This window comes from Schistocerca piceifrons, chromosome 1 (genome assembly GCF_021461385.2).
Source record: "Schistocerca piceifrons isolate TAMUIC-IGC-003096 chromosome 1, iqSchPice1.1, whole genome shotgun sequence".
NCBI classification, from domain to species: domain Eukaryota; kingdom Metazoa; phylum Arthropoda; class Insecta; order Orthoptera; family Acrididae; genus Schistocerca; species Schistocerca piceifrons.
Genome location: NC_060138.1, coordinates 174,020,921 through 174,035,953, shown reverse-complemented (window position 1 = coordinate 174,035,953; position 15,033 = coordinate 174,020,921). Strand labels below are relative to the sequence as shown.

At 37.3% G+C, this 15,033-nt stretch overlaps 1 protein-coding gene across 1 annotated transcript in view; it reads left to right on the top strand.

Moving 5' to 3' along the window:
• The window catches only part of LOC124797092 (lysosomal alpha-mannosidase-like), a 191,428-nt gene that overhangs the window by 33,406 nt on the left and 142,989 nt on the right, over positions 1-15,033 (top strand). The window contains 1 exon segment of the mRNA XM_047260760.1: positions 2,650-2,855. Within this exon segment, the coding sequence (XP_047116716.1) occupies positions 2,650-2,855 (206 nt within the window).

The following is a 15,033-nucleotide window of genomic DNA, read 5'->3' as shown; positions in this document are numbered from 1 at the left end:
AATTAAGGGAGAAGAAATAAAAACTTTGAGGTTTCCTGATGACATTGTAAGCCTGCCAGTGACAGCAAAGGACAACAGAGCAACTGAACGGAATGGACAGCATTCCAACTGGAGGGTACAAGATGAACATCAACAGAAGCAAAACTAGGATAGTTGAATTAAGCCAAGTGATGCTGAGGGAATTAGATTAGGAAACAAGACACTTACAGTAGTAGATGAGGTTTTCTATTTGGACACAAAAATAACTGGAGATGGCCAAAGTAGAAAGGATATAAAATGTAGACTGACAATGGCAAGGAAAGTGCTTCTGAACAAATTTGTTAACATCGAATATAAATTTAAGACTTAAATGTTAGGAAGTCTTTTCTGAAGGTGTTTGAGTGTAGCCATGTATGGAAGTGACTCATGGATGATACATAGTTTAGACAAAGAGAACAGAAGCCTTTGAAATGTGATGCTATAGAAGAATGCTGAAGATTAAATGGGTTGATCACATAACTAATGATGGGGCTCTGAATAGAATTGGGAAGACAAGAAATTTGTGGCACAACTTCACTAAAAGAAAGGATCAGTTGATAGGACACATTCTGCGACATTGAAGGATCACCAATTTAATATTGGATGGAAGTGTGGGGGTAAAAGTCATAGAGGGAGACCTAGAGATGAATACAGTAAGCAGATTCAGAAGGATGTAGGGTGCACTAGTTATTCTGAGATGAAGAGGCTTGCACAGGATAGCATAGCATGAAGAGCTGCATCAAACCAGTATTAAGACTGAAGACTACCCAAAAAAAAAAAAGAAGAAAAAAAAGTAAGTTCAGGTTTAGTGACAGTTGTATTTCTTTGCCCACCATCAGGCCCTCTTTCATCCTTCATCTTTCTTGGTCATAGTGTTCTGTAATTATGCCATCATCTGGGTCAACCATCAATAAATAACATTCATCAAAGTCAATTTGTGAAGCATACCAGGCTCCTAAATTGTTGGTATATCATTTGCACTTCAAAATAAACTTAGTTACAGCACTGCAGCGTCATTCATTTACACTGGTGTAAAAAATTAAGGCAACAAGCCTCTGTTTCCCCATCCTTTGTGTAATTCGTTATATAATCATACAAACTGTCAATCAGATGTCCATATGATCGTGTTCTGCATAGAAGATGGCACCTATGAAATGAGTTGGTGTCTGCTGGGTAGCCCCCACATCCACAGTCACTGTGCATACAGTCTCAAGTGGTGCAGGATGGCACAGAGAAGATGCCAGCCAGACTCTCTGCGGTGGAGGGCAATAGAAAGAAAGGAAACAGAACATCACAAACTGACTTTGCGCAGTGACTTAATGTGAATCATTCTGCTGTTTCTTGGATATAGTGACAGTTTATAAAGACCAATACTGTGTTCTGAAGACCAGAGTAGGGCTGATGACATGTGACTTAGGAAGAGAGGACTGTTATTTGGCTGTAAGAGCATGACAGTACTGCCTTAGTAGTGCACAGCAACTGGCATGTGAGCTTGCAGCATCCACTTGATATGTTGTATCTAGGCAAAAGGTAAGCAGAAGCCTTTGGCAGAGTGGCCTTTATTGTCGGAGACCAACTGTATATCTATCTCGGTTGCATCTTCACAGAAGGGAATGTCTAGAGTGGAGACATCAACATGCTACCTGGACAGTCGAAGGTTGGTTCAATGTTGTTTTTGCAGATGAGTCTGTTTAGTCTGCAGTGTGATTCTCAATGGATTTGCATCTGGGGGAATGTGGAACCTGATTTTGGGACCCAGACTTTGTGGAAAGATACCAGTATTGTGGGCAGCAATTGTGTTTACCACTCAAACCCATCTTTGTGAAATTGTAAGGGTGAATCGGCAAGGTTTAACTGCTGCCAGGTAATGGGACAAGGCCTTGGAACCTCATTTGCAGCTGTTTTGAGGTGCTGTGGGCCCAGACTTCTTACTGATGGACAACAATGCTCAACCTCATAGAGCAGGATGGTTGAATTTTTCTTGGAAATGGAAGATACTGAACTCATGGCATGTTCTGCTCGCTCTCTCAATTTGAATCCTATAGAGCATGTCTGGGATGTGCTAGGGAGATGGCTTGCATCATGTCAGCATCCACCAACCACTCTCCAAGACTGTGAGCAGCTCTGCAGGAAGAATGGGCATTATTGCCTCAGCAAGAGATTATGACATCATTCACAGCATGCCCCATCAGTGTCAGGCCTGTATTGCTGCCAGAGGCAATCACACTCCATACTGAGCACATTAACCAATTGTCAGAATGTGTGTGCAGATCGGTTAAGTTGGGAAAGATGAAGAACATTTTTGTCTACCATTATGGATCTTGCAGTTATTTATGTTCTGTATTTTTTACATTGTTTCTACTTTACTATCAACTGTTTAAACTGTTATGTTGCAAAATAAATGCAACCTAGCAAAATTTCCATTTGTTGCCTTAATTTTGGACACCAGTGTTGTTAATTTGCCTTTATGAGAAAACTGGACAACAATATTTTGTTTCTTGAAACATGTCCTTGATAGTACTATTTTTGTAAATTGCAAAAATATTTCTTTTTTTTCCTTTTCAGTTTACATATGTAATCAGTGGCCTCTTCTTAGATGTGCACTGTAACATTAACAAAATAAATTTTCAGGAAGCTGAATGATACATTTGGGGCATGTGGCCATCCCCATGTAGGATGGCAAATTGACCCATTTGGACATTCCAGAGAGATGGCATCCATTTTTGCTCAGCTTGGGTATGATGGTGTCTTCTTTGCAAGATCAGACTATCAAGACCGTCAGAGATGATACCAGACAAGGAACTCAGAGATGATGTGGCAAGGCAGTGCTAATCTTGGTATGAAATCTGTACTGCAAGCAGTCATCGCTATCTGTTTGATCATCTTGAATTGTTAGATTCCCCCATCCTTTTCAGATTAATGACACTAGTCACTCACTTTTGTCCAGATGGGTGTTCATATTTTAAGAACACATTTTTTTCCAGAAATTGCTAGCAACTAATTAAGCATAGTTTAAATACACACTAAAAGATTTACTAGTGGCCAGCTCTACTACTCTAATCATGAATTTCTTAACAGAAATGACTGATTTTTTTTTTTACACACTACATGAATTCTATGTAATATTTGGCTTCTGTACTGCTTCAGTGTAGTAGTACAGTCTTTATAAGTAACCTTTGCAAACTATTTTTGTTTTTAATTATGCTTGACTGCAATAGCATTGGAATTTTCTTATGCATGTATGAAGAGTGTATCAAAAGGTAAGGCCAATTCTTAATGAAGTGACAGAGGACCTTATTTGCAAGAAAAAATGTTAATACAATTTTCCTGTGTTCATCACAATTTTGGAGCTACATATGTAACTCCAAAATGGGGATTCTCCCTTTCGCTTCAGTGCCAATCTCAATTAACACATTTCTTATGTTATTAATTTTATGTTATTCATCTAATTCCTTTAATAATTACATTAATACATGTCACTGTCCATGGTTTGTCATAGTCATGTCAGAGCAGATACTTGAAATGTCCCCCTCTTGCAAGAGTACAGGCTTCAGCACATCACTTGATATCTTGCTGAAAGTTACCAAATTCCTGTTGATGTATTGCTACTGTGTGAATCTTTGTAACATGCTCTTCTTTGGTTATTATCTCTGATCTGTGAACTTTCTCTTTGAGAAAATTAAAAAAAGTACCATGCTGGCCAAGGGGCAGAACCATCCCTTCCAGTCCATTTAGTAGGAAAATAGTCATCCAACCAATGTTGTACTCAGCACTATCTAGTTGATACCATAGGTATTGCATTGTGTATAGGGCAATATCATCCAGTATTGCTGTAAGCACATCTTCTAAGAAATGCAGGTAATCAGCAGCCCTTCCAACCTTCCCCCTAACCTCCTCCCCCCCCCCCCCCACTTCCCCCCAATTCTGTCCTCCAGTATGCATAGGCCACACAGTGTACTCCAAAAGATACCTGCCCATATGTTAAAACTGAATCTCATTCGGAATGAGATGGAACAAGTTACATGAGGATTTTCATCAGCACAGATGTTGTGTCTATTCATAACACCATCTCTTGTGCACCCTGACTCATCAGTCTATTTACACATGGTTCACAAAATCTGGTTGGTCATTAATCATCTATAATAACCACTGACAGTACGCAAGACAATGTCCATGATCTTGTGGCTTTACTTCTTTAACAGGGTTTAGATGGTATGGATGAAGACCTTGCCAATAAAATTCTCACCAAACAGATGAGTGAAGGAGTCTGACATGTCAACCAAGATGCCTTGTACTGATACATGTATGTGCTTACACAATATCAAGAATTTCTTCTCTATGATCTGGAGGATGTCCTGGTTGACCAACATGATGCATAAGTTGCAGCATCCCTGTGCCCCCACGTGTTGTTGAAATGCTTGAAATATCTGTCTCCCTGGATGGTATCAATGTGGAAACCTCCCATGTGGTATTCTCTTTCAGTCATAGCAACATTACCTTACAGAAACTATAAACAAAGTGCATATCCAATTATTCCTCACTAGTAAACATTGTGAATATTCATACACAGACTTCATCTTACAAATTATCTCTTCACTTGTCTCACCCAGGAGCACATAAGATTAAAGAAAAACACAATATCAGTAACATTGGATGCAATACTTAACTACAGAACCATACACAAATGGCAGCTAAAGAGACTCACACAATGATTGGTAATATGTGACTTTCAATATGGCATGCAAAGACATCATTTTCCAAATGAGGCTGAATACAAAAATATGGCATTGACATTTTATCTCACAAAAAAGGTCCCTTATTCTCCTCAAGGACTGACCTTACATATTTTCTAGACATTAACAGTGTTTCATTAAGTGAAAATCACACAAGAAGGTGAACATGAACAATATCTCTCATGTATCTTAATGTAGAGAAATATATCGACATGAGTGTGTATTGCTGACCAGTCCCACACTGTTATCAATGAAGGAAACTTTGTTGCAACAGACAGTTTTATCAGGGAATATCAGAAGAATATGAGGGACAGTGTGATACAGAATATTGATAACAATTACAAGTTTTTGCCTAAAATAATTCATGACTTGTTGCATCAAAATATCTTGGTGTTATGTAGAAGGAAACTACTTGAGTATCACATCAGATGTGTCAAAGTAACACGATATTATGATGTCAAACTGAGACACAGTCATCACATCATCTGATGGATTGAGGTGCTGTTGGTTGTCTGCTCCTTATATAACCATGTCATGACTGCATGGTGTGATGGTCACGCCTAATCACCAGCATGTGTCTGAAGATGTGTTGCTGAGATACCATGTCTAGAGATGACTGGCAGTCAGTAATGCAGAGGCAATGGGCACTACATCAGTAAAGCATGGAAAGCTGCACTGAAATTGTTACATACTCTGTGCCAACATGCTCCTTACTGCCCTATATACTGCTATGCAAATGTTCCCCCAGGTTGTGGCCCAGGATTGAAAGTAGCACAGTGGCTATATACAGAATGGATAATGTACCATCACCTTAGTAGATCAGATTACTTGATGATGACATCTTAGTTTGACATAGAATAAATGTGTCACTTTTCCCCTCACATCTCATGTTATACTCAAGTTTTATTCTTCAAGACATCTTCCAACACAGATTTGAATCTTAAGAGATTTCCTGTATTTTTCACTAACAATGACTAATGTGTTGCAACAGCAGAGGAAACTCAAAATATTGACAGAGCTTTTGTGATGAGGCACAGTAAATGAAGCACAAAAATAAACCTGTTTGCACAGAGGTTATTGTAATGTGTAACAGCTTACAACTAAATGCAGATGATGATACACACAGAGAATAAACAGCAAAAGACAAAGCATCTAAAGGATGGAAGATAACACAAAACAAAGAAAAACGGTGTTGCTTCTTTAAGACAACATTAAGAATGTACCATTAACACCCTCAATGTTAATTATCATTATTAAAATCTCTAAGTCCTAACAAGGCTCTAAATTTTTTAAATTTTATTTTGCCTAGTGGCTTTGTTAGAACATTAGCTTTTTGGTCATTTGTGCTAATGTGCTTTAACATAACTTTCTTAGTAAAAACTATCTCTCTTAAAAACAAAATTTTCACTTCTACATTCTTTAGATTATGGTGGAACTGTGGGTTCCTGCAGAGGCTTATTACTAACATACTGTTTTCATAAATTACAAAAGCTCTTTGACTGCCAGGAAGACTATGATACAAATTACTGAGCCAACAGGTGTCATTAGTTGCCATGCTTAAAGCTACAAATTCAGATTCTGTTGATGACAGAGACACTGCAAGTTGCTTCTTAGATGCCCATGAAACACTACAACCCAAAACTTTGAAAAGAAAGCCACTCGTGGACTTTCTGTCTAAACTATCACCAGCACAATCAGAGTCCACATAACCAACTATAGGATCAGAACACTTTTCATCCCCTAGCATGTAACAAATTCAGGTTTAGGTTTCCCTTAATGTACTGCAAGACACGTTTTAAGGCGTTCTATAAATGCAGACTTGTACATGGCTGGTACCTGCTTAGAATATTTGTAATTACGCAAATATCTGGTCTGGAACCTAACATAGCATACATCAGTAACAGTATTAATTTTCTACACCTTTTCTCAATGTCTTCATATTCAGGTTTTTCTCTTTTTAATGACCTGTGATCAAAATTTTCCTCCACATAGGTTGAAACAGAATTACACTGAAACATATCAAAAACTTTCAACACTTTTTCAAGATGCATACTTTGGCAAGTAGTAATAGTACACTCCCTTAAATTTTGAAGAATATCATCATCATACCCACATCTTTCATTTTTAAGTTATTATCACTCAATAACAGCTTTAAATTGTCAATTTCACTCTGAGAAGTTGAAGCTATCAGCAGATCATCAGTGTAAACAAGTATGCTTTATGGCTATTTTCTGCCTTTACATACAAGCAATACTCAAAATCACTTCCTACAGATCCTAAGCCAGTTATTACTGTGTGAAATTTAACATTTCAATTTTTCGGTGAGTCGTTTAAATCATACACAGTCTTTCTAAGTTTACAAACTTTACCATTCATTTTACTGCAACATCCAGAGGTAATTTAACATAAGTCTCCAGCTATCTGTCCATTATAGAGAAATGCACTACAAACACCCAGTTGATAGATACGAAAGTTATTCTCATTACAAAAAAACAAAAAAAGTCTAATTGAATTTAGTTCTGCTACTGGACTGTATATCTCTGAATAAGACAAGCTTTGTTGGAAATCTTTTGCTACAAGATGAGCTTTATAAGACACAACATTACCTTTTTCATCTCTTTTTCCCCTAAAAACCCACTTTGTGTCAGTAACATCACATTCATTTGGTTTACATACACAGTCCCATGTGTTGTTTTGTTCCAGGGCTTGCAGCTCTCTTGATATGGCATCTTTCCAATTTTTAGCTTCACCACAAGACATTGCTTCAGTATGTGCTGTGGTCTTCATCATTGACTGCTGTTGACAGGTCCAACTCATAATCCTCCAAGTAATTCAGGAGTTGAATTTTCACCCTGGTCTAAGGGTGTATGTCTTTGTGTCATCAAAAACATCTTCCTATGCACCCTCAAAAGAAATGTTTCTGTCTTCACTGATTTCTTTTGCTTCCTTAGGCTGACTTTTATTTTCTTACACAATCTCAGTCCCTATTTCTTCTTTCTGTTCCTCCAAATCTGAAGCTTTATCTGTATTCTCTTCATGACAGCAAATAGTATCTGATTCTTTTACATGAGCATCAGTTTTCTTCTCCCTTTCAGATACTGCTGGTGGAAAGAAAATTACATCTCGATGCATCTCATTTCTCTCTGTGGAAGGTATAAATATTCTGTACCCCTTCAGTCTCTTTTCTATGGGTACAAGGACAGACATGCAAGTTCCAAATATTTTAAAATCTGCTAAGGGCAATTCTCTACCATAAAAAGCTTCAAAAGGAGTTTTACCTTCTGCAGGACTTGGACCAGTTTAATTTAGTACATAAGCCACTGTGTTAACAGCTTCAGTCCAGAAATGTTTTGGCATTCCTGAGATCATTGAACAAGCAACTTCATACCAAGGTGCACACTTCCCTTTCAGTTCTTCCATTCTGCTGTGGTGTGTACATAATGCTTCTTTGATGGATTATGCTATTTTCACTGAAAAATGTACCTAAGTCAGTATTCATAAACTCCAGTCCATTATCACTTCTTAGAAATTTAATTTTCAGACCAGTTTCTCTCTCAGTTTTTGCAATAAAAATTCCTACTCAAACCTTTAACTTTATTCTTCTGTTTCATAAAGAACACTTTGCGACAACCAGAGCAGTCATCCTTCAAAAGCAAAAAATATCTTGCTCCTCCAAGTGAATGCATCTCCATGGATCCACAGAAATCTGCATGAACCAGTCCAAGTGGGGTATCAGCTCTTGACGAACTGACAGTGAAAGGCAAGTGATGTTGTTTACCTGCCAAACATTCTTCATAAGGGGCAAAGTCGTCAATGAAGCTCATTCCTTTACATGCCAAAAACTTTCACATGTGTAATGCTCTGATGACAAAATTTTTTATGCCATACATCCAAGTTTTCAATATGTTTAGACAAACTGACCAGGCCACTATTGATATTGAATGACAAAGGCTCACTAGCATCATTATTGCGAACCACAGTGTGTATTTTATCTGCATATGTCAGAGTAACCATTGACAGTTCTGACTGTGTTCCATTTAGTGAAAACAACATACAGTACATTTTGTTGACACATTTGGATAATGCACGGACTTCACATTTACTGTTAAAGAATTCACATTGTTCCTTGTTTGACACCAAACACATATCTTTGGCTAACATGGTTTCTACAAAAAATAGATTGAATTTCAGTTCAGGCACAAAAAGCATTCCACTAAGCACTGTTTTGATAAATTTAACTATGTTCTATGCCTACAGTTCCATAGCACCACACCCAATCATATCAAGAAGTTTACTGTCATCCACAGTACCTTTCATTGAGCTTTGCACACTGTCCAGTTTCATAAACAGTTCTCTCTTATTGGACATATATTTGCTAGCACCTGTATCCACAATCCAACAATCTTTCAGGTCAGCTCCTTGATTCATTCACATAAAGGCATTTACATCCTGAGCCTTTTTGCCTTCCTTTGGTTTCAACAGCCTGCAATCTGACTTCAAATGACCTCTTTTCTTACAATACCTGCAGCTTCACGTTTCTCTCATTGCTATACTTCTACCGTCCTTTGCATAATAGCTCCCCTTACCACAAGCATAACAGGTAATTTTTTGCTGCCTACTTACACTGGCTAAAGACCTCCGGCTGATTGGACTGATTATTTCTTTCTTCCTCAATGAGTAATCTTGAAGTTAACTCATTAAGCATTTGCTTCTCAAAGGGGATGGACTCCCATGCTGATTGGAAATGTTTATATCACTCTGGAAACGTTTATATCACTCTGGAAATGACATTAACACTTTTGCTATTATCATTTTATCTGAAAGTGGTTCACCCGCTTGCTTCAATTTTGTGTTGATTTCTGCTATTTTTGACTTACCTGTCACCACCAAGTCATCATCAAACTGGAGCGAGAAAAATTTTTGCTATAGTAGGTGAATACTGACTGTGGACTCTTCTTCATACACAGTCTTCAGATTCGTCTACATACTGGGCGATGTCATACACGAAAGGAGATGAGTGAGTGACACTACCTCCATCTGCTTCAAAATATGTTCCTATGCTTTTGCACCCTTTTCCAGCCATCATTTTACTTCAGCTTTTTTCTCCTGTGGTGGCTTAATAACAATGCCATTAACAATATCTAAATGGCCTTTTCCTCTGAATATCACTTCCATTTGGAATTTCCACATCGCCCAATTGCCCCTCCAGACAACTTTAAACACTGAAACTGATGAGTAGATTGTTCCATTGCGCCATGCCAGCACTATGTTGGTAACGTCAAATTTTGCTGTAACATATGACACCACCAAACAAATCTCTGCCACTACACTGAAAACACACTTATGCGCCTAGACCCATAAGCTGTGATTGGGCGCAGTAAATGACGCATGAAAATAAGCCTGTTTGTGCAGAGTTTATTCTAATCTGTAAAAGCATACAACTTATGGCAGACAATGATACACACACAGAATAAACAGGAAATGCCAAAGCACCTAAAGAATGGAAGATAACACATATCAAGATAACAGATATAAAAGAAAAACAGTGTTGCTTCTTTAAAATAACATTAACATTGTTCCGTTAAGAACTTTAAATGTTCAGATATTTTCAAAACACTTGCAGTGTGACATGAAATGATTAAAGAACTGGTCTAGAACATTTAATATTCTAACAACCTCTTTCATGCTGACTTTTATAATGCCTCAAGGATTAATAAATGTGGCCATTTGAGTGAAGATGTAATTAGTGTTCCAAGTGATTGTGTAACTACATATGGCTGTCTCCATTATAGAAAGAATTTCAAACCTGCCCTGGGAGCTGTTCCATTATCTTCTGTGCAGCCTTGACTTCCATTACCAACAGTATTGTAAAATCCTTCAACATGTTATTGAAAAAGCAAAACATATGCACTATGCTCAAAAATTATACATTCCAAGAATAAGGCAAAAACAATTTGGAACTTCACAAACAAAAATAGTGACCCAAATGAAATTCAGCTCTCAGAAAACAGCTCTGGCAGAAATGCAGTACTTTAAATCATTGGCCACCATTCAATGATTACTTCCTTGCAGTGGCAGCAAACATTTCACCACTAATGAATGACCGAATAAAGGTGCATTAAATTTACTTGTGCTGACGCTGCACACACCACTAACAGACATTAGTTTCAAAAATACAATCCCACAAGACTCACAAGGTCACTGAAAGGTAGTAACTCTGCTGGATATGATGGTTTATCTAACAGAGCTCTGAAAGCAGGTCCTGACTGTATAAAATTGTTCTTAAGTTTTCTTTCTAATCAATCAATGACTGAGGGCAAATTAACTGACAAACTTTAATATGCTATAGTAACACCTATCTATAAAACTGGATGTAAACAAACCACCACTTATATCGTTCTTCCTAGTCATTTCAAAATTCTTTTGAAACTTAGTCTATGATAGAATATTGACTAATTTAACCGAGTAGAACTGCCTCTTAGTTTCACCTTTGTAAAGGATTCTGCGCAATGATTCAAATACTAATACACTTGAAGTGGTGTGGGAGCTAAACTAAAAGCATGGTAAGTAACAATCTATCTTTTCCTTACATTGTTGACATTTCCAACTTGAGTTCCCATTGTTTTATTATAACTTTCATAGAAAGTAAAGCTGCCATCAATCGATAGACTGTTTTGAGCACCACAGTGACTTATTAGGTACCACCCTGTTGAAGGTGGTATGCCTTTGGCTTCCTCTGACCTTTTAACTGACTTACCCAATCAGTTACAGGCACCAGTTATAGGGGAAACTACAATTTAACATGGATTATGTACCATGGCGTAACTCGGCATTTTTCATACCAACAAACATTGTCAGAGTTAAAAGAACTGATAACTAACAGATAAAAATCATAGGATTTTCATACAGATGTACAAATAGCAAAATATTGTGTTATGGGAGCAACATTGATAAATACATCATTCTAGTTTGGTAGTCATCACCCTTACAGTAGAAAATTCACATATTCATAGATGACAAAGGAACAGAAACTGACAAAGATAAGCAAACTCAGAAATGCTATGTTTTCAAATGTTCCTTCATGAAGTTAGATCCATGAATACTGCTCATTTCAGTTCTCATACTGCTGCAAAGATATGTAGTACAGATATTATGTCAGTAGTTTACTTGAAGAAATACAGCAGCCAACCACTTTTTGCATAGCTTTATTTATACCAGACTTTCACTTACCTTCAAATTATGTAATTCTGATGAAGATGCAAATGTATTTTACCAAATGAAGATGAGCAAAAGTTCAGAATATGTCTTGGCATAAATAAAGCTGTACAAAAAAGGTACTGTTTACTGTATTTCTTCTAGTAACCCTATTCACAGCTACAGAACTCAACCACATAAACATCGATAAATATTTAATATGTCAGTGGCATTAAAAAAAGTTGAAATTGCTAAAATAGTTCATGTTATAGTTAGTTTCTAGCATTTGTAGACTTAGAGAAAGCTTTTGACAATGTTGACTGGAATACTCTCTTCCGAATTCTGAAGGTGGCAGGGGTAAAATACAGGGAGCGAAAGGCTATTTACATTTTGTACAGAAACCAGATGGCAGTTAAAAGAGTCGAGGGACATGAAAGGGAAGCAGTGGTTGGGAAGGGAGTGAGACAGGGTTGTAGCCTCTCCCCGATGTTATTCAATCTGTATATTGAGCAAGCAGTAAAGGAAACGAAAGAAAAATTCAGAGTAGGTATTAAAATACATGGAAAAGAAATAAAAACTTTGAGGTTCGCCGATGACATTGTAATTCTGTCACAGACAGCAAAGGACTTGGAAGAGCAGTTGAACGGAATGGACAGTGTCTTGAAAGGAGGATATATGATGAACATCAACAAAAGCAAAACGAGGATAATGGAATGTAGTCGCATTAAGTCAGGTAATGCTGAGGGAATTAGATAAGGAAATGAGACACTTAAAGTAGTAAAGGAATTTTGCTATTTGGGGAGCAAAATAACTGATGATGGTCGAAGTAGACAAGATATAAAATGTAGACTGGCAATGGCAAGGAAAGCATTTCTGAAGAAGAGAAATTTGTTAACATCCAGTATAAATTTAAGTGTCAGGAAGTCGTTTCTGAAAGTATTTGTATGGAGTGTAGCCATGTATGGAAGTGAAACATGGACGATAAATAGTTCAGACAGGAGGAGAATAGAAGCTTTTGAAATGTGGTGCTACAGAAGAATGCTGAAGATTATATGGGTAGATCACATAACTAATGAGGAGGTATTGAATATAATTGGGGAGAAGAGGAGTTTGTGGCACAACTTGACGAGAAGAAGGGACCGGTTGATAGGACATGTTCTGAGGCATCAAGGGATCACAAATTTAGCATTGGAGGGCAGCGTGGAGGGTAAAAATCGTAGAGGGAGACCAAGAGATGAATACACTAAGCAGTTTCAGAAGGATGTGGGTTGCAGTAGGTACTGGGAGATGAAGAAACTTGCACAGGATAGGGTAGCATGGAGAGCTGCATCAAACCAGTCTCAGGACTGAAGACCACAACAACAACAACAACAGTTTATGTAGCCCCCTCTCTTAACCATAATATAGCATAGATTCCTTGAACAAAAGACTGTACTCATTGTTTAGAAAAGAGCACAAATCATGCCTGTACACAAGAAGGGTAACAAAAGTTATTCACAAATCTACTATCTAGTATCATTGACATTCATATTTCATAGAACCTTAGAACATATTCTGAGCTCAAATGTATGATCAGCCTGCATAGATTCCAAAAACACCAGTCGTGCGAAACCCATCTTGTACTTTTCTTCCATGATATTCTGAATGCCATATATGAAGGCAGCCAGTTGGCTGCAGGTTTTCTTGGCTGCAGGTTTTCTTGGCTGCCAAGAAGTATTTGACTCAGGACAAACATTTATTAACAAAAGTATGCTCATGTGTGGTACTGAATAAAATAGGTGACTGGAGTTTGATTTGATTTGATTTGATTTATTATTGGTCCTGTAGATCATACAATTTGTACAGCAAAGCAGATCATGATATAGGACAAGTCAATTTGAAAAATTATGTTAAGATGGTATATGACGAGAGACGACAGTAGTGGTACATAACTCACATAGCAGAATACATACAGAATATATAGACAAAATATAAAAAAGGTGGTGTGTGATGAGAGATGACAGGGGTGCATACTGCACATAGCAGAATACATATAAGAGATACAGACAGAATATGAGTAACAATCAAAAATTAAATTATCTTACTAGGTAGAAATATCTACAAGTGAATATACAGCTTATTACAAGTAATTAAAATATTGTGGCACATAGTTCACATAGCAGAATACATATATGAGATACAGACAGAATATGAGTAACAAACAATAATTAAATTATCTTACTAAGTAGAAATATCTACAAGTGAATATACAGCTTATTACAAGTAACACAGTTCACATAGCAGAATACATAGGCCTATATGAGATACAGACAGAATATAGATAAGATACAATAATTAAATTATCTTACTAAGTAGAAACATGTACAACTTAATAAATAGCATATTACAAGTAATTAAAATTTTGTTTCAAGAAATTCATGTACAGAATAGAAACAGTGATTTAGTAGCAATTCCTTTAATTTAGTTCTCAGCAGTATTTTGCTTGTTTTTATGTCTGTTGGGAGGTGGTTGTATATTTTAATGCCCATACATTTAACCCCATTTGCATATAATTTTGTGTTGTGGGCTATAATTTGTAACTGTGTTTTGTTTCTGGTGTCATGTGTGTGGCAATCTGCATTTCTGTCGAGGACGTCCAAGTGCTGTACTGTAAAACAAGCTAGTTCCAATATACAGGGTGTTACAAAAAGGTACGGCCAAACTTTCAGGAAACATTCCTCACACACAAAGAAAGAAAATATGTTATGTGGACATGTGTCTGGAAACGCTTACTTTCCATGTTAGAGCTCATTTTATTACCTCTCTTCAAATCACATTAATCATGGAATGGAAACACACAGCAACAGAACGTACCAGCATGACTTCAAACACTTTGTTACAGGAAATGTTCAAAATGTCCTCCGTTAGCAAGGATACATGCATTCACCCTCCGTCGCAAGGAATCCCTGATGCGCTGATGCAGCCCTGGAGAATGGCGTATTGTATCACAGCCGTCCGCAATACGAGCACGAAGAGTCTCTACATTTGGTACCGAGGTTGCGTAGACAAGAGCTTTCAAATGCCCCCATAAATGAAAGTCAAGAGGGTT